This window comes from Diospyros lotus, chromosome 8 (genome assembly GCF_014633365.1).
Source record: "Diospyros lotus cultivar Yz01 chromosome 8, ASM1463336v1, whole genome shotgun sequence".
Taxonomy (NCBI): Eukaryota; Viridiplantae; Streptophyta; class Magnoliopsida; order Ericales; family Ebenaceae; genus Diospyros; species Diospyros lotus.
Genome location: NC_068345.1, coordinates 8,247,444 through 8,269,292, shown reverse-complemented (window position 1 = coordinate 8,269,292; position 21,849 = coordinate 8,247,444). Strand labels below are relative to the sequence as shown.

The 21,849-nt window shown below is 39.7% G+C and overlaps 1 protein-coding gene across 5 annotated transcripts in view; it reads left to right on the top strand.

The window, feature by feature from the left end:
* The window catches only part of LOC127807599 (histone-lysine N-methyltransferase ASHR1), a 60,614-nt gene that overhangs the window by 28,760 nt on the left and 10,005 nt on the right, over positions 1-21,849 (top strand). For 4 of the 5 annotated variants that reach the window (XM_052345600.1, XM_052345597.1, XM_052345596.1 and 1 more), the window contains 8 exons: positions 5,063-5,117; positions 5,267-5,385; positions 9,335-9,423; positions 9,500-9,581; positions 12,152-12,256; positions 12,367-12,457; positions 12,548-12,658; positions 12,869-12,975. In XM_052345600.1, coding sequence (XP_052201560.1) covers positions 5,063-5,117; positions 5,267-5,385; positions 9,335-9,423; positions 9,500-9,581; positions 12,152-12,256; positions 12,367-12,457; positions 12,548-12,658; positions 12,869-12,975 — 759 coding nt within the window. The remainder of the gene's footprint in view (positions 1-5,062; positions 5,118-5,266; positions 5,386-9,334; positions 9,424-9,499; positions 9,582-12,151; positions 12,257-12,366; positions 12,458-12,547; positions 12,659-12,868; positions 12,976-21,849) is intronic. The other variant, XM_052345598.1, reaches the window with a different exon arrangement.

Sequence of the window (21,849 nt, the reverse complement as noted above, 5' to 3'; positions counted from 1 at the left end):
TACCGACGCCTCAATGCTCTATTGTATTTCACAAACATCAAGTCGTTTAAACGAAGTTGATCAAGCATGTTTCTCCGTTTAGTATGAAGCTGCAACAATTTATGCAAAAACATACTAAGAATAAGCTACATGAAACAAACCAACTATTAATAAAAATTGTAAGTGTTATATGTACAATGCACTTACATTTTCAAACACACTCCAATTACGTTCACACCCAAATGAACTACAAGTCAAGTTAAGAATTTTAATTGCAAATTTTTGCAAAGTGGGTGTTGACATTCCATATGAAGCCCACCGTTCAGCTGTCCAATAAAATTCATGGGTTAGTTATTATCTATTATCTAGAATTATTATATATATAATGTAATATATATATATATGTGTGCCTGGTGATTTCTCAGCTCTCTTTCTAATAGCCTATATACAAAGAACCCATCTGCATTGTTATACATCGAAAGCTCAACATCAATTTGGTCTTAAACCTTTACATCTGGATTTAACTTTCTAATGCATTCATATAAGCCAGTCATGATCTCTGGATCTATACGTTCAGCCTTGTAGAAATATTCTGGGTTCAAGTACCAACCAGCTGCGTGCAAGGGGCGATGAAGCTGAACATCCCATCGATTATCAATGATCTGAAAAATGGGTGCATACTTCTTTTCATCCCCATTAAAAGAGTTAGCAATCGCTTCTTTGGCCCTATCCATGGCCTCATATATGTATCCCATAGCAGGCTTCTTCTCACCATCCACTAAGCGCAATACACGCACCAATGGACCAGCCACCTTTAAAGCAAATACAACATTGTTCCAAAATGAAGGCATCAAAATCACTTCTACAACCTTTTTAGCCCCCGCTTCTTTTACCCATTTGCTTGTCATCCATTCCTCGGAGGTAAACATCCTTTTAAGGTTGCTTTTCAGACTATGCATCATGCCCAAAGTGATAAAGGCAGTTGCAAACCGTGTTTTTGCAGGCCTCAACAACTCTTTCTTGTCAGTAAACCTTCTAAGCATGTTTACTAGACCCGAACGAGTATAGATATAACTATTCACTATGACAACTCTCTCAAATGTCTTCTTCATATTAGGCAACTTGAAAATATCTTCCAACATTAAATCCAAGCAGTGCGCTGCACATGGTGTCCAAAACAACGTAGGATATTTTGCCTCCAAAAATCTTCCTGTTATTATTTAGAGTGAAATTAACAAGATATTAGTAAATAATAAATATCTAATGAATATTCAAATTGTTCTATTTATAAACATAATACAAATTACAAAAATGAATTTCATACCTGCTAAAACATTGTTTGAAGCACTATCAGTGACCACTTGCACCACATTTCTTACTCCAATCTTTTCCACACATTTACTTAATAATTGAAACATCTTTTCCCCAGTCTTTGAATAACTAGAACCATCAACAGACTCCAAGAACATACTTCCTTTAGGAGAATTGACTAAAAAGTTGATCAATGTCCTTTCCCTCTTGTCTTTCCAGCCATCTGACAAAATAGAACATCCATATTTGGCCCACGCCTCTTCATGATCTTTCATCATTTCACGAGTGGCTTTCACCTCTTGTTTGAGAAGGGGAACCCTGACTTCATGGTAACTAGGCGGCTTCACACCCGGACCATACTGACCAACTGCTTCTATAAATACTTTAAAACTGTCATATGTCACTGCATTAAATGGAATGCCTATATCATACATCCATCATGCAAAGCTTCTACAAACTCGAGCTCTTAACTCTTTTTTTGCAAAATCATGCTCACCCAACCTTGTTTGCTTTCCTTTGCCCTTGCTTTTCAACACATTAACTTCTGGGTCTTTAAGAAAAACATCAAGTGGACCATTTTGTGTTGGCCCTTTTAACACTACCAACACTACCAGTACCGCTTCCACTTCCAGTAGATACATTGGGTCTTTTTCTACTTTGAGGCAGTGGCTCATCATCATCACCATCATCATACCCTTCACCAAATTGAAGATCATCATCTAACGATGCTATATTTCGCTCATCCCTGTTATTTTTCTTCTTTTGCATGTACTCTCCAATCTCTTCTTTTACTGATGGAGGACATTTTGGACAAGCTTTAGTATTCCTAAAACCGCCCACAAGATGTTTTTTCGCCCGAAATATACCACCTTTTGTTACTTTACGACAAAATTTACATGTGGTGGTATTTCTATCATTCGGATCAGCTTCAAAATAATTCCATGCCGGGTCCGTTTTGGAAGTGGTTGATGACATTTATTGGGCTGTTGCAACACAGTTTCAACTTCCACAAAATTCTCCTAATGATAGAAATAAACTATAAAGACTTAAAAGAGATATTAGCAACCAGCTGCCAGCAAAAGAAATTAGGCAAGAATGCAAGAAATAAGCAAATAAAATACAAGTAAAAAACTTACAAGATAGGAGAAGACCATGGGCAGCCTTAGCAGCTTCAACTTGAAGAGCAGATGAGAAGAGAGGCGAGGAAGAGAGGAGAAGACCGTGGGCAGAGGAGAATAGAGGAAGAGGGCGTAGCTGGAGAGGAAATTAACAAGCTAGGAGGTGGGCGTGGCTGGATAGGAGAGGAAGAGAGGAGGCAGGCGTTGTTGGAGAGTGGAGAGGAAAGGAAGAAGAAGATCAAGGGGTCGCGGCTAGAGAGGAGAGGAAGAAGAAGATCGGGCCAGCTGGAGAGGAGAGGAAGAGAGGAGGCAGGCGCTGCTGGGGCTGGAGAGAAAGAGGAAGATTAGGCGAGCAGCGAGCTGGAGAGGAGAGGAAGAGAGGAGGCAGGCGCAGCTGGGGCTAGAGGGGAAGAGGAAGATCGGGTGAGCTGGAGAGGAAGAGAGGAGGGGGTCGCGGCTGGAGAGGAGAGGAAGAGAGGAGGCAGGCGCGGCTGGGGCTAGAGAGGAAGAGGAAGATCGGGCGAGTTGGAGAGGAAGAGAGGAGGGGGTCGTGGCTGGAGAGGAGAGGAAGAAGAAGATCGCTGGAGAGGAGAGGAAGAGAGGAGGCAGGCGCAGCTGGGGCTAGAGAGGAAGAGGAAGATCGGGCCAGCGAGCAGCGAGCTGGAGAGGAGAGGCAAGCGCGGCAGATGCTAGAGTCGGGAGGAGTGAGGAGCGACTGGGCTGCAACATTTAGTTAGAAGACCTAGGTTTCATGAGGCGTGCCTCACGCCCCAGCGCCTAGGCGCGCAAGGCGAGGGCCTCGCCAAAACCGCCTCGCCTCGGCCCAGGCAAGGCGCCAAACTGGCTCCTTAAGGCGCCTCGCGCCTAGGCGCGCCTTTGATAACTATGCTTCAGAGTCCGATAACTAGTCCCTGCGTTGGACAGCAGCCGTCAATTCCCATCGGAAATTAATCAACGAGAAGAACCGCCGAGGAACGATGCTGCTTCGAATCTGGCTTGCGTACTTCCAATCTGATTGGACACTATTGATTTTCCAAAACCACAACCAAGGAATGACTGCTCTGATACCAATTGTCATAACCCTAGGGTTAGTTAGGGTTGTGATAGGAATTGGGAGAAGAAATCAGAATTATAGGAGGAGGAAAATCAGTAGGAGGAGGAAGAGATATTGAGAGAAAGGGGGAGAACTTGAGGGAGATTAGAGAGAGTCTTAGAGAGAAATGAGAACTAAGAATTCATTCAAATCAAGCAAGCCAACAAACTCCTAACAGCAGCCTTATATAGGCGTCATTGCCTTCTAACAGCCTAACCACTTGCTAACAATATATCCTAACAGTTATTATAAACCTATTACAAGATTACCCCCTTTATTATATTCCTATTACAACATTGACCCTCCTATACTCCTAGGTACATGACAATCGCCTACCAAAAACGACTTTGGTTTCTTGAGAATCTTGAAAAAATCTTGATAGGATTGCTGGAGCTGATACCCGGCGCTCTGATACCAAATTGTTGAACTTAGGATCGCCTCACACCCAGCTTACTATCCCTCGAAGAACTCACCGATTACACCTCAAAGACTTAATCATACAGCACTCGACAGAAAACACAAGAACAGAAACACAAAACAGTAACAAACCACACAAGAAACACAAGATTTTATCCTGGGTCAGTCTCATAAATGAGACCTACATCCAGACTGCCTTAGGCCCATGAAAAACTCCATTATCTTGAATCCTTACAGAGATTACATGCACTAGACAAACCTCTTTTTCCCTCAGTCTAAAACCCTAGACTAAACAGAGAAGAACACCCCAAGAGAAAATACAAATCAACCCCCTCTCGGCCTAGCACATTCTCGCTCAACTCTCTCAAGACAACCCAATGTTTTTCATAATACTTCCAAGCTCTCCCAGCCCCTATTTATAGACCATAGAGGCGGGCAAGGCAGTTACAACCAACTGCCCATCCTGACCGAATTAACCAACTTCCGGTCAGCTAAAACAAACTAACAACCACTCATTACAATAAGAAAAATATGCTAAGAGATTTACTAAAGAAAACCGCTAAGAACAGAAAGCTAATCTAAGACAAATGTCTTCACATCTTTAAATAAGACGAGAAGTTTTGCAATATATAGTAGAGGCAAAAGCAATTTTTTCTCATTCATAATGCGATGCAGAGCATTGTAACTGAGGACAAAATTGCACTACTTTAGCTTTATCAGTACACATGCCTTGTGGCAGCCTATGATATCACTAAATGACATGAACAATATGGCAAGTAGTACATTAGACCCCAATCAGTTTCCTTTGTTAGAATAGCCTTAATTGCTAACATAATCTAATAGTAGATTTTCTTAGTCCCAACTTGTTTATTGCTCACTAAAACTTCAACTGTTGTAGGGCATATGTTGTTATCAATTATGGTATATCTTTTTGCATTTCATCTCAGATACCTTCAAATGTGAATTGCTTTTGTTCCATAGTAAAGAGCCTTTTGCTTACATAGTTCTGTTCTTCCAGAAGAAACCAGATGCACATTAATGTCTGTTTTCAAAACTGCATACATTATTTCTTGCTTGTACAATTATTTGTAACTACATATAAGTTATTTGTGGGCCATAATTGTTAATTGTTTTGGCACTCCAGGTAATCCCAATTACAGCAACAGATAACTACAACCTGGTTGAGGCTTTGGTATCTCGTATCCTTGTGTATTTCCATCTTTGAGGTTCTCTATTCTCAAGATCTATAGGTTTTGGTCTTTGGCGTTCCCTTAGCTTTCTGTATTTCTTCTTTTATCAGTGAGTTTAGCCATGTTTGGCTGTTTTCTTTAACCATTCTTTCACAAAGATATGTCTGAGCTCGATGAGAAGCAACTGGTGTTGTATGCACAGATGGCTAACCTTGTAACCTTGATACTTGAGTGGCCTGACATCAGTATAAAAGAGATAGCAGGAAATTTTTCTAAGGTATTCTATTAGAAAAAAATTCGTTGAGTTATTTATTCCTGAACTTTTGCATATATGCAGGAATACTCCCTCAAGATAATTCGTGAAACAATTCAATCATGGTCGGGTGCTGTTGAGTATCTCAAAACTCAGTTTTAACTCCTTGGGCTTTTGCATATACTGCAAACTTGAGTGGTCTGCTGAGAATTTGTAGGACTTTTTTTTTACTTTCTTTTGTTTTTTGGTTTTATGAAGGGGCTCTATGGAATTGTCTGGAAATTTGAGGATCTCCAATTGTGAAAACTGAATATGTTCTTCATTACATCGTATGTACAAATACAAGTCCTCTTATAGGGATGAGGATTATACATAGGAAAGATTACTAAGACTAAACAATAGGAAAGATTTGACTATAAACAAATAGGAAGTTCCCTAAACACTATAGGAAAGTTTCCTAAACACCGATTTAAAAATCTCCAAAAAATTAAAGATATGATTATCTTCTAAACTAAGGACACTTTGGCTAACTCTCTTTGAGATGCTAGCCAAAGTTTCCTTATTTCTTCCTTCGAGAACCAACACTTTCTCTCAAGCTAGTGAATGGATATCTACCATTCTCTGCTTGCATTCCAACTCTTAAACTTTTTAGTGGGCAGCCCTTTTGTCAAAAGATCAGCTAGCTGTTTTTCTGAGCGAACATAGGGTACACAAATTAGGCCAGCTTTCAATTTCTTTTTTATGAAGTGTCTATTTATCTCCTCATGCTTAGTTCTATCATGTTGCACTGGGTTATGTGCAATACTTATGGTTGACTTATTATCACAACATAGCTTGATTGGTCCACTGCTAGCAATCTTTAGGTTTTTCAAAATAATTCTTAGCCTCAACAATTCACATAGCCCTAAATTCGGCCTCAACACTAGATCTAGCCATTATGCTTTGCTTCTTACTTCTCCATAGCACCAAATTCCCTCCCAGAAACACACAATAACTGGTTGTGGAGCATTTATCAATTAAAGACCCTACATAATTTGCATCCGTATACCCTTTAATATCCAATTCATTTCCTGGTTTGAACAAGATCCTTTTGCCAGGTGTAGTTTTCAAATAACATAGGATCTTCCTTACAGCCTGCATATGTTCTTCTCTTGGGACTATGCATAAATTGACTCACCAAGCTAACAACAAATGCAATATTTGGTCGAGTGTGTGACAAATAGATCAGTCTTTCCACTAATCTTTGATATCTTCATTTGTCCACCAGCTGACAGTTAGAATTCCCCCCCCCCAAAACTTGATGTTGGATTCTATTGGGGCACCTGCTCCTTTACCTCCCAGTAATCTTGTTTCCTTCAACAAATCCAATATATACTTCCTCTATGAAAGAAAAATCCCTTCTTTAGAATAAGCCGCTTCTATTCCTAGAAAATACTTCAGTCCACTAGGGTCTTTGATCTCAAATGTTCTGGCAAGACTCTCCTTAAACTATTTCTACTCTTCAAAATTATTCCCAATCACAATAATGTCATCTACGTAGACTAGCAAAGCTGTCATCCTTCCCTCCATTGAATGTTTAATGAAGAGAGTATGATCTCCCCTACTTTGATGATATCCCATCTATTTCATAATCTTAGAGAACATGTCAAACCATGCTCTCGGTGACTATTTAAGCCCATAAAGTGCCTTCTTTAGTTTACATACCTTTCTTGAAATTCCTTTGTCAAATCCTGGTGGTGGCTCCATAAATACTTATTCTTCTAAGTCTCCATTCAAAAAAACATTTTTGACATTAAATTGCTGCAACTGCCATCCATAATGTGCTGCTAGGGCTAAGAGGATCCTCATTGTTGTCATCTTTGCCACAGGTGCAAAGGTCTCTAGGTAATCAATGCCATAGGTTTGGGTGTATCCTTTAACAACTAGCTAAGCCTTGTACCTTTTTAAAGTATCATCTACATTATACTTTAGGTTAAAGACCCACCTGTAGCCCACATGTCTAATTCCCTTTGGTCTAGGCACCATGTCCCAAGTTTGATTCTTTTCTAAGGCTCTCATCTCCTCCTACATTGCTTGTATCCAATTCTGATCCTTTAAAGCCTCATTAACTGTCTTAGGAATAACAATGGTATCCAAAGAGGTCAAGAAACTTCTATGTTTTGGGGACATGCAATGATAAGAGAGATAGTTGGCCAATGAATGTTGTGTACAATTTTCTAATAGCAATAGGCAGATCCAAGTCATTAGGAACATGATTAGAAGAAGAACTAGAGGGATAAGTGATTTCAACACCTGAACTTGGAGTGGATGTTGGTCTTAGAGGAGGATCTAGAATATGTTGTGTTCTTCTCTTGAAGACATAAGGGGAACCTTTAAACCTAACCGGGGATGACAGTTGCGAGAAGTTAGAGGTAGAACTCCAACCTGAAAAGTCAGCTTAACAGGTTGAGGGATCCTCCTCCTTATATATAGCCCAGGTCTCCCTTGTGGAGGCGATGTGGGATTCTCAACACTCCCCCCCACGCCGAAGCTTCTCCAATAACTGATACATGGCCAGGTGATCGGGCAGGGTACTGGTCCATGACCACGACAGCCAATGGTTAGCTCTGATACCATGTGAAAAGTTAGAGGTAGAACTCCAACCTGAAAAACTAGCTTAACAGGTGGAGGGATCCTCCTCCTTATATATAGCCCAGGTCTCCCTTGTGGAGGCGATGTGGAATTCTCAACACTCCCTCCCACGTCGAAACTTCTCCAGTAACTAATTCATGCCCAGGTGATCGGGCAGGGTACTGGTCCATGGCCACGACAGCCAAGGGTTAGCTCTGATACCATGTGAGAAGTTAGAGGTAGAACTCCAACCTGAAAAGCTAGCTTTGGAGTTCTACCTTTAACTTCTCACAACAACATTGGTAGTGGTTGTGCTTCTTATGGTTCTGGTCTGCCTGGTCACCCAAGGGGGAAGTAGATGAGTCGGGGACAACTACTATTTCGGTCTCTGGGTGTAACTCAAGAGGCAAATCCGAGGTAGAAAGACCACCCCTTTGGTTACCACTAGTAACATTCTCCTCTTGGTGACCAGGATTCAACAAATGTAACATTCTTGGACAAAGAGAATTTTCTAGTAAGAGGATGATAACATTTGTAGCCTTTTTAAGTTAGTGAATAACCAAAATAGATACACTTAAGTGCTCGAGGATCAAGCTTATCCTTGTGATGCTTAAAAATATGAACAAAAGACACACAACCAAAGAGTTTTGAAGGAAGGGAGGTATGAAGACCAACATCCGGAAAATAGGAAGACAAACACTGGAATGGACTTTGCTGATTTAGGAGCTTAGAAAGAGCCCGATTAATCAAATATGCAGTAGTTAAGACTGCTTCTCCCCAAAAAAGTTCAGGAACAGAATGATGAAGGAGAAGAGCCCTAGTAACATTAAGTAGATGTCGCATTTTCCTTTCGGCCACCCCATTTTATTGAGGAGTATCCACATAGGATGACTCATGGACAAGCCCTTCCTGCTTGAAAAATTGATGCAGGTAGTGATTAAAATAATCTCTTGCATTATCGGTGTGAAATCTTTTAATGTGAGATCCAAATTGGGTAGAAATCATCTTATAGAATATAGGCAAAATAGTGCTAATAGCAGTCTTATCCTTTAAGAGATATACCCAAGTCATCCTTGTACAATCATCAATGAAAGATATGAACAATCTAGCCCCAAAACAATTAGGGATTCTAGATGGCCCCCAAACATCCGAATGTATCAAAGAAAATGGAATAGTTATAGGATAAGAAACTCTATGATGCTTAGACAACTTAGTACACTTGCACTATCATCTGCTTGATATTTATTGTTACTATTTTTTAATTGCACATATGAATGATGTCTATTGTTAATGGTGTTTTACGACAGATTAACAGTATAATAAATTTTTGTCTAATCTTTTGTCCTTCATAACTTCATGCTAGCTTGCCTGCAATGCGCATACTATTTGTGACAGTGAACTGAGACCTCTAGGAACAGGACTTTATCCTGTCGTTTCCATTATCAACCACAGGTAATTTCTTAAGGTATTATTGTGCTTTGTTTCTGCTCTCTATGTCAATGTTCACACTGCTGAATGTTTTTGCTAGTTGCTTGCCCAATGCTGTTCTGGCATTTGAAGGAAGATTGGCAGTGATCCGTGCTGTGCAACATATACCTAAAGATACCGAGGTACTGTTTTATAGCTATACAGATGCTGAGGTTTAGTATTTGCTCAAAAAAGAAAACACATCACTGTTTATTTCTCTGTTGTCTAGCAAGCTTAAGACATCTGAATTAACAAAATCCAAAATTAATCCAAAAACTTGTCAAGCCTTAATCTCACCATGTGGGTCGGCATATTTGCTCAAAAAAGAAAACACATCAGTGTTTATTTCTCTGTTGTCTAGCAAGCTTAAGACATCTGAATTAACAAAATCCAAAATTATCCAACAACTGGTCACCCCTTATTCTCACCATGTGGGTCTGGTACATGAATTCTAACTTGCCTATAATTTTATTTCGTGTTTAACATTGGTTGTCAACTACCTAATGCAACCTTCCTTTTATCTGGGCTTGGAACTGGTTGTAAGTAAGAATCCACAGGCGGAGTTTCTAGAATTGATCCACCAGTACCTAGTGGAATTCATTTTGGCATCCTGTTTGGATGAGATCTCTTCTATTTCTTGTTGTCTTATTAGTTTGCATTTTATTCACGTCTCTGTTTTTCTGTATATTGTTCGCTCCTCTAGGAATCTGTTCCAACCCCCTGTCCTGCGTGCTCAAGTAGGTTGGTTACTGTATATTAGTGCAGCCCTCTGCTGGGAGACTTTCCCAATAGCAACATTGTCTGATGAAAAGTTGCTCCCACGTTTTCTCATAAACTGTCTGGATGTGCTAATGAGTTACAACAAAATTCAACCAGTGAGTCTGGAATACTTGAGAACAGAGATCTAACTATCTGCAACATGCGGATGCTCTGTTGAATGTTATGTTGTCTGGAAAAATAAAGGGGAAACCTGGAGCCATGTAATTTTGATGACTCAAATGTCTTTGCAACTATGCTCTGGTGTCTGGCACAAAGTGCATTCTTGGCAGAGCAGTTGCTATGCTGTTTATCTTCTTTCAGCAGTGCATTACAACAAGAAGAATCAAGCCTTTATCACACTATGTGGGTTTGACCATACGAATTCTAGATTTCAATTTATTTGTATCCATTGCCATATCTTCGATAAAGCTCATATACTTAATGTCAAACCTAAGTTTCTCCCACCAAGCTTTTCTTGGTCTTCCTCTACCTCGTTTGCTAACTACTTGTTCCATTCCATCAACTCTCCTATAGGGTCTATATTGGTCTTCTTCTCACATGACTAAACCATCTTAATCGTGTCTCTCCCATCCTATTTTTAATAAGAGCCACTTTGTCCTTATTAGGAATAATCTCATTTCTAATTTTATCTTTTTTTGTATGGCCGCACATCCATCCACTATTAGAGTATATTTTAGTTTTGAATAAAAGAACCAGGCATGATTTTCCAATCATTTTTCTTTTGTTTTATTCTGGATTCCAGTTTACCATATGCTTGTTGATTGTTTTAGTAGTTTGAATGGAAAAGAATCCTTTTTCTTGATAGAAGTGCTTGCAATGAGAAATACTATGTGAAAATATACTCAGATTTTTAAGCAGTATTATCAATAAAGTAAAAATCGCAGATCTTAAATGTGCCAATATAAAAAATTACCATGGCTCACTTGCATAGTTTGAATCTTTGTACGCTGTCCATTCTCTTTTTATTCGTTTTAGCTTATTAAGACAAAAGCGCTGTGCCTAAATGTTACTTGTATATGAGATGAAATGACTTCTAGCTCTTTGAAAAATGAATTTGTGCTTAAACCACCCACTTCTACAGCTCTAGGAAAAACCATTCATTTTCTATTGCCTCACTGGAGGAGGATGGTCCCAGCTGTTCATGTAAGTAATATGCTAAATGCTGCTTGGCCTTCACCAGGATCCTTGATGCTTTATTCTCACAGCAATATCTAGGCATTTTATGGACTCTGATCTCCTGAAATTTATGGCAATATCTAGGCATTTTATGGACTCTAATCTTCTTTAGCACAAACCATCACCTTCTCATAGCAATATCCAGGCAATTTTATGGCCTTTGATCCCCTGAAATTGCCTCTGTATCATGAAGCAACACCTTATTTGTTCTGCTTTGAACCATCTTCTCTGCAGTGAAACAAAGTCTGCAGATTAGTTCTTTGTCTGATATATTGCCAACGAAAGTGTATCTGAATTCTGAAAGCAAAACTAAAGGCCTTAATTAACAGAAATCTATTGAAAGATAATGAAGTTGGACTCTAACTGCTGGTATCTATAGAACCCTAGTCCCCACTGTACTCAGCCGATAAAAAGTGCATACATGGTTGAGGAAGGGAAAAGATAATATGGTCTTTAGAAAACCTTTTAAAGGTGTAAAGTATGGCTTGGTTTCCCATTCCACGCTATTAGAACCATTTTCTCTGGATTTGCACTAAACTTCCAGTTATCATATGTTATGAAACTTTTTATTGTTAATTTCATTTGCCAATGCTTCTGGTGGGGCCTTGCTATTTTATGCCGTCTTCCTAATGAATTGTATGGTTGTGAAAAATGAGTGTCTGTCTGTTCATGAGAGAGAGAGAGAGAGAGAGCACAGCACTTTGGTGTTGCTCAGTTTATTTAATACTATTCTACAACACACTGTTTACATTTGAAGGTGTTGATAAGCTACATAGAAACAGCTGGAAGCACGATGACTCGGCAAAAGGCTCTCAAAGAACAATATTTTTTCTCTTGCACTTGTCCCCGTTGTGCAAAAGTGGTACTTTCTACATTATGTTAAAATGTTTTAGTCATATAGCATGCTGTCTTATATTGAAGAAGACGCCTTGTGTATTTCTTCTTCTAAACTTTGCCAGTTCTATGTTGAAGGGCCAACTTGAAGATATTCAAGAGAGTGCTGTTCTGGAAGGTTACAGATGCAAGGATATCAGATGCAATGGTTTCTTGCTGCGTGATTCTGGTATGTCTTTATGAATGTCTGTATTTCAGTATATGACAAAGCTTAAGTTTGTTTCTATTAATCTCTTATCTGAATTTGCGGGTGATAAAGGATTCATATGCCAAGAGTGTGGGCTTGTTAGGGACAAAGAAGAAATAAGGAAGATTGCCAGTGAAGTAAAGTTATTGTCAGAAAAAGCTTCCGAGTTACTTGTCTCAGGGTGTATCCTTTTCTGTTTTCACGGAAAACTAAGTGGCAACTTGATATTTTGAACAATGACTGCAGTATCAAGTGATTTTCTTTCCAAAATTCTTGTTCTTATCCATCTAATAATAAGAAATGGATTTGTACTTGAATAAAAAGGTTGAGTTTGTAAGGAACAAGTTAGAATTTTATTATCCCTGGAAAAATGATGTCTTTTACTTAGTTCAGATAAGATGGAAGCAAGTGATACATATAAGGCATTTGAGAAACTCCAACAGAAGCTGTGCCATCCATACTCGATCGATCTGATGCGAACTCGAGAAACTCTTTTAAAGGTCTATCTCAAGTTTCTTCTTTTCTTCATTTCCTCCCCCTGCTGTAATCTTTATTGAAGTTCTTATTTGATGCAATTCATTTCTTTGTGGAGAAATATGGGCTAAATCTTTTTGTCATGTTTCTGTTTCATCAAAAGGTGCAAGAGAAATAATCATAATGCTTGAAATATTTTAGGGTTGCCAAATTGGTTTCTTTTGGTGGTCTTTTCTATTAGAAAGCTTGATATATATTGTTGGGTCCCTTTCCTTGTAGCCTAAGCTTTTGACTTTTTGGACTAATGGTAACTTAACATAGTATCAAGGCTCCTGTATCAAGAGATCCTGGTTTAAAATTTTATAAGTGTGTATCTTCCTTTGTGTTTGTTGCGCGATCTTGTTTTGTATGCTCTAGTGCATGTCAGAGCAAATGTTGGAGTACTTGAAATATGTTGTTAGGCAGCTTTTCTTAAGTTTAAGCTTTAAGATGAGTTAGTGCTGAACAATTTTAAATAGTAACAAAGCTCTGGTTTTATGAAGTCCTGGGTTCAGTCTCACTATGTGCATTTCTCTTGTTTTGTGCATTTTGGTGCAGTTTTGTCCACATGAAAGTTGCACATGAGGGAGAGTGTTGGAAAGATTGATATACATTGTTAGGCCCCTTCTTTTAATAGCTTAAACTTGCAGAACAAATGGAAACTTAACGTGATATTGTCTGGGTCCAGTAGGTTTTATGTGTGTTAATGCACTTGCATCCACATCCAAGTTGCATGCAAGAGAGAATGTTGGACAACTTGATAGACATTGTTGGGCTCATTTACTAATAATTTAAGTTTTTAGTATGAGTTAGTAGTCAAAAATCACATGATATTGGAACAGAAAATGATCCTAGGGTCAAACCTTACTGTCAACCCTATGTTTAAATAGTTGCAAGTTGTTGGAAATCATATCAATCAATCAATCAATCATCTTGCTTCCCATGATTGTGGGATTATTCCTATAATTATAGCTTGACTCTTGAACAAATTTGATTCTAGTTGCTCTGCTTCATATTTCATAGTTTCCTATTTTATTCTTTCCTATTTTGTAATTCTTCTCTTGTATATAACTGTAAAAATATGAAAAATCATTACAGTTTCTACATGGTATCAGAGCCTTCATTGCTATGATTCTGCTGTGCAATTGCTCTTCTTTATTTGTGTCGCTGCTAGGCCTTCATTGCTAGCATTTTTCCATCTTTCCAGTTCTTTCTCGACCTTAATAGTAGAAAGACTTCTCTGCACTTCTGTTCATCTTCTGTTGTTTGACCCAACCGACGAGACATGTCTTCAGTTTCAGCAACTAACAACCCCAATACAACTTCGCCTAACTCTGAACACTGGTATGCCATTTGGAGCCATTTATAGTAGTACAACTAGTGACCTCCAAAACCTGAATCCATCCTACAGATTTGATAGAAGAAATTATCTGCAGTGGTCTCAAGTGGTGAGAACCTTCTTGAAGGGAAAAGGAAAACTCAGTCATCTTGATGGAACAGGTCCACAACAAGACGATCCCAGATTTGCAGCATGGGATGAGGAGGACTCTGCAATCATGTTGTGGATGTGGAATTCCATGCAGCCTGAAATCAGCCGCAACTACATTTTCCTATCAACTGCCAAGGAGGTATGGGAAACTGTTCGGAAAACATACTGCAGGATTTGGCTTTCATGTATGAGATCAAAACTAAAATTTCGTCTACAATGAATGGCCTATGGTTAGAACTTGACCACTATCAAAATCTAAAAATGAAAGAAAGCGAGGATGCCCAAATTTTGAAGGAATTCGTCGAAAGAGATCGAGTATTTGAGTTTCTAACAGGGTTAAACTCAGAGTTTGATCCAGTTTGAGTTCAAATTGTTGGAAAAGAAAAGTTACCACTGTTGAGTGAAGTCTTTTCCATTGTTAAAGGGTTGAAGAAAGCAAACGCTTGTCATGACCCTAGGAGCAATAGAGGAGCGAAATTGTAATAGGGATATAAATAGTTGTTAGAGGGTATTTTGCAATTTGTTAGAATTTTAGTTGTTATGCACATGGGTGCATTGTTGAGGCCAAACGGACTGCACATGGGTGCAGGAGCAGTGGGCTATAAATAAGCCACTGTTGTAGGAAGAAAGCATGATTGAAATGATAAATGAAATTCTAATTCCCTCTACCATTCTCTCTCAATCTCCCTCCGATTTCCCCTTTAATCCTCTTCTCTATTCTGTTCTCCCTTAATTCCCTTCCTCAATTCCTTCCAATTCCTCTTCTAACCTATCACGAACCTAGGTTCGTGACAAATAGTATCAGAGCAGTTGTTCCTCAATTGTGAGTGCTAAAATTCGGTAGTTGTCCTTGTCCGATCCGATTATGAAGTAATCAAGCCGATTCGAAGCAGAGCAGTACTTCTTCGGTTGTGGTTCATACAATTGTGGGTAAATTGATTCTGATGACTTTTGTCGAAATTGATTGAGCAGTGAATTCCGCGGGTGGTGCAGAGAAATGGTCGGTGATTGGGTAAGCAGAAGACAAGTTGCGAGAACTCCATTGGAGTGACGACATGGGTGAGGAAGGCTGTCACAACCAGGTTAATTAGGGCCACCGGTTCTTGGAAGCTCTTGGCCTGTTGTTTGCGCATCGTTTGGCCTATTCAAGTAGTAGTGTCGGAGGCGAGTCAGGTTGCTGAAGGCGAGGACGAGACTCACTTCAAAGGTGACTTGAAGGATTGGAAATTGAGATTGGCGGTTCTCTTTGTTAACCAAGGCCAATTCAGAGTGATCTTTTTTTCGCTAGAACTCGGGCGGCCTTCGGCAATTGATGCAAATTAGGAAGTTGACGACGAGAATCAACTTCCTACGCCACTATTTAACATCAGCGAGTTGCTGGTCATAGGTGGTTCTAGCAAATTAGAGTGGAGGTGATTCCGACCCAAACTGACGGTGAATGGGTGAGGAAAGCACGAGCAAGCAAGTATGATCCAAATGGTGAGATGCGATTCTAGGTGAGGTGAGCGTGAATTCAATCAGGTGCGTTGTTGATGCTGCCGCTTTGATCAGTTGGGGATTCCGATCCAGACGGTGAACTATAGTGGACGTTTCGTGAGGTGAATCTAGAGGCCGAACCGATTCAATCAAGTTCTGGAAGTATTTGCACAGCCAAAACGTTGAGAATTGAACTCGAGAGTGGGTGTAGCGGTTGAACTAGCAATGAGTTCTAGTGATTTTGGAATCAGAAACAATTGCAAATTGGGCTGGGAGCCTTGGACGGTGATTGGGCAGTAGCTGTTCTTTGGCTGATTTTGATTTGAGTTGAAGGCAAGGAAATTAGTTTCCGTAGTTAAGGTCTAGGGTGAGAAGGCTAGAAGACGACTTGGCTGGGCGGAATTTCTAGGGAAGTAGATACAGGCTGATTTCCAGAAATTGATTCACATATCTGGGGTGATAGACGATTGTCGTAGCATTGAGGTTTGGAGTTCCGAAGGCGGAAGTCATCGGCAAGCTAGCCAGGTAAATTTCGATCCGTTTAGGCTATTGCCAGCTTACGTGGTTAATTTCCAAGAGAGAGAGCAACCCTTCGTTTAGACGTTTGAATTTGGGAGGCGAAACAGGGTGGACAACGCTCCGAATTCTTGGCTTGTGTCTCGTTCTGCCAGTGAAAGTTTTGCCAAGGCAGGCAGTGCGCACATGAGGAGGCCATGGGAGACTCAATTGTAGCAGAATAAGGCTACATTTTCAGTGGGGTGTCCTACTCGTGAAGCTAGGGGAGGCAGTGCATACATGAAGCAGAATGCTATAATCTCAGTTGGATATAACAGAAACCATGATGGGTTTGGCCAGAATCGTGAGACATGGGAAAAGAAAATGGATAATTAGTTCAATCTAAGGTGCAAGGAAACAACCAATGGGATACATGAAGAGTGCAAGGAATTCGGTCGAATATTCCGTGAGAAGCTGCAGGAATTTGCAATGATACTAACTAAGAAGTATCATTGCAAGTTTCCCGCAGAATACTTCGATGATTATCGAGGAAGTTTTAACAAGGACAAATTCCTTAAAGTGGAGCAGCCGAAGGAGGACAACCTTGCTGAAAGTAAGTCCTTGGTATACTCCAACTACCAACAAGTAAAAGTATTTCCATTTGAGGAGGCCCCTACTGAAGATATGGAAGGATCTAAGCATACTGCTCCCTTGGTCTTGGTTGTGGAGAGGGCTGAAGAGTACATGGAAGAAGAGATTGGGGAGGAGGAAGTGGAGGATGACACTCAATTAATTGGCATCCTCTCAAGCACTGCCATTGGTGTGGAGACTCCTGATGCCATTGATCTCCTGAAACAATAGAATAAAGAGTCTAAAGAGAAGGAACAAAGGATTGCACCAGGCACCTTGCTTGGAACATCTCACATGTATGTCATTGACACGGGCACACAAGACAAAGTAAAGTTAACATTGCAGCTAGAAGAGTTGGAGGATGGGTTGTAGGGCTGACGGCACATTTGGAACCATTTTTAACGGCAATAAGGAAGAGGTGGATGGCTGAAATTGGTGTTGCAACAAGTCATAATGATGTTATTGTTGAGGAAAAAGAAAAGAGGAAGCGAGAGACAAGGGAAATAAGAGATAAAAACAAGAAAAGGTGAAGAAGAAACCAATGGGTGAAGATGAGCATTGGATAAAGAAGCAACGACTAGGTGGTAATAAGTTTCTTGGGGACAAGAAACCTTTTAAGGCGGGGGGAATTGTCATGACCCTAGGAGAAATAGAGGGGCAAAATTGTAATAGGGATATAAATAGTTGTTAGAGGGTATTTTGCAATTTGTTAGAATTTTAGTTGTTATGAACATGGGTGCATGGTTGAGGCCAAACGGACCCTAATGGAGGAACCCTAGGTTCGTGACAACGCTTAGTCATGTTGGAGTCCTAGCAAACCAAAGGATATGCCATGGTATCGAGGAAAACTAATGGAGGAATGCCAACTATAGGAGGATAGAACGATCGCATTAAATCATCCAATAAGGATGGTCTTGGTGCATGTTTTGTAAGAAGCCATGCCACATGAGAGAAAATTGTTTCAAGATTCATGGAAAAGCTTAGGTGCTTAGTAGAATTGGTGGATTCGAGGGATAGGCACAACAGTCTGCTAACCTTGCCAAAATGGAAGATCAGTCACACGATAAATCTACCAATAATGATGAACTCCATGGGTTGAGTAAGGAAGAAATTGAGAAGTTGCGAGGTTTTATTCTATCCCTTTCTAGCTCCAATTTTGCATGCTTTCTAGCTACTTCTAGTAAATGTCTCTTTTGTTATTCCTTAATGTTAATGAAAGCCCATATCATAGTTCAAGAATTCTTGACTCGGGAGCAATCGATCACATGACACCATGTCCCACCTTATTTGAAACCTATAAACCTCTTTCGAGAAATAAAGGGATTGCTGTTGCAAATGGCTCTCTCATATTCCAATTGCCCGTCAAGGCGATACTAACCTCATCCCAAACATCCCATTACACAATGTTCTTTATGTTCCAAACCTATCCACCAATCTTTTGTAAGCCATATTACTAAACCTTTGAACTGCAATTTTACTTTTTTCGACACACACTGTGTTTTCTCGGGCCAGACTTTAGGGAGGAGGATTGGACTTGCTAAGGTTAAGGATGGATTCTACTATCTTGAGGTAATGAGCAGTTCTAATGGACCAAGATAACAATTGACCTTCTCATCACAACATACCTCCTCTCATGCTACTGCTTCCAAGAACCTACCCAAGAACTTGCTATAACATTGTCGATTTGTGCATCCTCCATTTAGACTTTTACAAACTATGTTTCCAGCCTTATTCCATAATGTATCTCTAGACACTCTTCATTGTTCCATAATGTATCTCTAGACACTCTTCATTGTGAAGTTTGTGAACTTGCTAAACATCACAAAACTTCTTTTCCTTTGGTTAATAAAAGATTTGCTTTACCTTTTTTCTTAATCCATAGTGATGTGTGGGGTCCTTCAAGGGTTCGCAATTGCACGGGGGCTAGATATTTGTTTCTTTCATTGATGATTACACTAGTCACTTGGGTTTACCTCATGAAAGATGTTGGGAAGCCGAGTTGATGGAAGGCTAAGCTGCTGAGCTGATGAGGCTGAGCTGCCGAGCTAATGGAAGGCCGAGCTGCCGAGCTAATGAAAAGCTGAGCTGACGAGCTGATGAGGCCGAGCTTCCGAGCTAATGGAAGGCCGATCTACGAGCTGATGGAGGCTGAGCTAATGGTCGAGTTGCTGAGCTACTAAGCTCATTATTAGCTAATTTATCCTCTATGAATTATCTTGATTTATATTATTGTTATATCTTATCTTGCTTTTATTAAATTTGTTTATATTTAAGGTTATTGTAATCTAGTCCTACAAAGTAGGAATCTAATCTCTAAAGTTTAGGAGAATTCTTAGGATACACTGCGTATATATTTGTGGCATTCTCAAGGGAATAATTGACGGAGTATTATTCTTCTCAAAAAGAAGATTTCTTCATGGTATCAGATCCTGCTCTTCAATCCTAAAGCAGCCTCTATTCTACTTTTCCATCCACACCTTGTTTCATCAATCTACACCCTGTTTCATCAATGGCTGATACTCAACCTAATCCCACTCTAATCGAGGTTTTTGCCATAAGTTCTCCGATCAATCTGTCTCTTTCTAGCAACTCAATTGATCATTTTCCTATATAGATTACTCACTATAAGTTGAATGGGAGTAACTTTAGGGAATGATTTTAGTCAGTTATGCTGGTTATCAAGGGAAAAGGCAAGGCTGGTTACTTAACAGGCTCTACTCCTTCTCTACCGAGCACAGCAGCCACATATGGTACTTGAGAAGCCGAGAATTCTAGCATAATGGCCTGATTGATCAATTCGATGAAGCCTAGAATAGGAAGAACTTGCCTATTCTATAAAATCGCAAAGGAGATATGGGGTTCAGTCCAAGATATGTACTCAGATTTGGAGAACTCATCCCAATGCTTTGAGATCAGATCTGCCATTAGGACCACACGACAAGGTAATCTAAATGTTACGGATTACTTTAATGTTTTGGTTGAACTTTGGCATGAGATGGATATGTTTTACACCATTAATTGGGAATGTTCTATGGATAATACAAAATATAGTAAGATGATTGAGAAGGATCAGGTGTTTGATTTCCTACATCGCCTTAACCATGATTTGGATGAAGTAAGAGGGAGAATCTTGGGTACAAAACCTTTGCCTTCACTTCGAGAAGTTTTTACTGAGGTTCGAAGGGAGGAAAGCCGAAGAAAGATAATGCTAAATCAGCAAGGTGAGTCCCCTTTAACTCACCAAAATTTTGCTTTAGCAAGTTTTAAACAAGAAGAGAGTCAACCAAGGAATCTAGGACGAGAGAAGCAGTGGTGTGACCACTGTAAAAGGCCATATCATAACAAAGAAACATGTTGAAAAATTCATGAGAAACCAGCTAACTGGAAGCCAAGAGGAAAAAAGGAGAGTGGAAGGAATGCCTACATAGCTGATGCACCAAAAGAAGCAGGAAGCAGTACCAGCCTTAACCTATCAGAGGAGCAGATCCAAACCTTGTATAAGCTGTTGAATCAAGGTATATCCTCTCCAAGTCCTCCCATGGCAGCTACTGCTTTACAAGGTAATCCCCATTACTCTCCAAGTTCCAACAAACTCTCTAAGAATACATGGATAGTAGATACGGGTGCTTCCGACCATATGGCATGTTCAGCTAGTTCAATGACAGAATACACCCCGTGTGACAACTCTATAAACATTTCAATGGCTGATGGTACCACCTCTCCAGCCAAAGGACATGGAACAATTTTGTATTTTTGGTTTAAAATTTAAATCAGTTCTACTACATGTTCCTGGTTTAAGATGCAATTTACTGTCAGTCCATAAGATTACTCAAGATATGAATTGCTGTGTGACCTTCTTTCCTTCATATTGCTTATTTTAGGACCAAGTATCAGGGAGGACGATTGGCAATGCTAAAGCTAAGGATGGGCTTTATTATTTGACAGAGGATAGGATTTTTTCTTCTACAAATAAGGTTGTTTTGACAGCCACAACCAATGCCAAGATTTTGTTGTGGCATAATCGTTTAGGTCACCCAAGTTTTCCTTATCTTAAATTCTTATATCCACATTTTTTCATCAATAAAAATCAAACTTTCTTATGTGAACAGTGTACCATTGCCAAAGAGTCTCGTTCTTCTCATCCAATTCAATCATATAAGCCATCTAAACCATTCCATTTAATTCATAGTGATATTTGGGGACCATCTAAAACCCCTAATATTTTTGGTTCTAAGTGGTTTATAACCCTTATTGATGATCATTCTAGGGCATGTTGGGTGTACCTTATGAGGGAAAAATTTGAAGCTTGCAACATTTTTAAGAAATTTCACACTCATCTTAAATATGTTTCAAACTTCCATCCAAATTCTTCGTACTGATAATGGTCGAGAATATTTCTCTCATGACCTTACCAATTATTTATCCGAACATGGCATTTTACATCAAAGCTCTTGTTCATACACATCACAGCAAAATGGTGTAGCGGAAAGAAAAAATCGCCATCTTCTAGAAATGGCTCGCGCTATGATGTTCACCACCCATGTTCCACATTTCTATTGAGGAGAAACAGTCCTTACAGTTGCATATTTGATCAGTAGACTTCCCTCAAAGACCCTAAATTTTCAAACCCCTCTTGCTGTCCTTTGTTCTCTCTACCCAACTGTCAGCCATTTACATTCTCTTCCTCCAAAAATTTTCAGTTGCCCAATGTATGTTCACAATAATCAGCTTAACCGTACAAAGTTGGACCCCAAGGCCCTTAAATGTATCT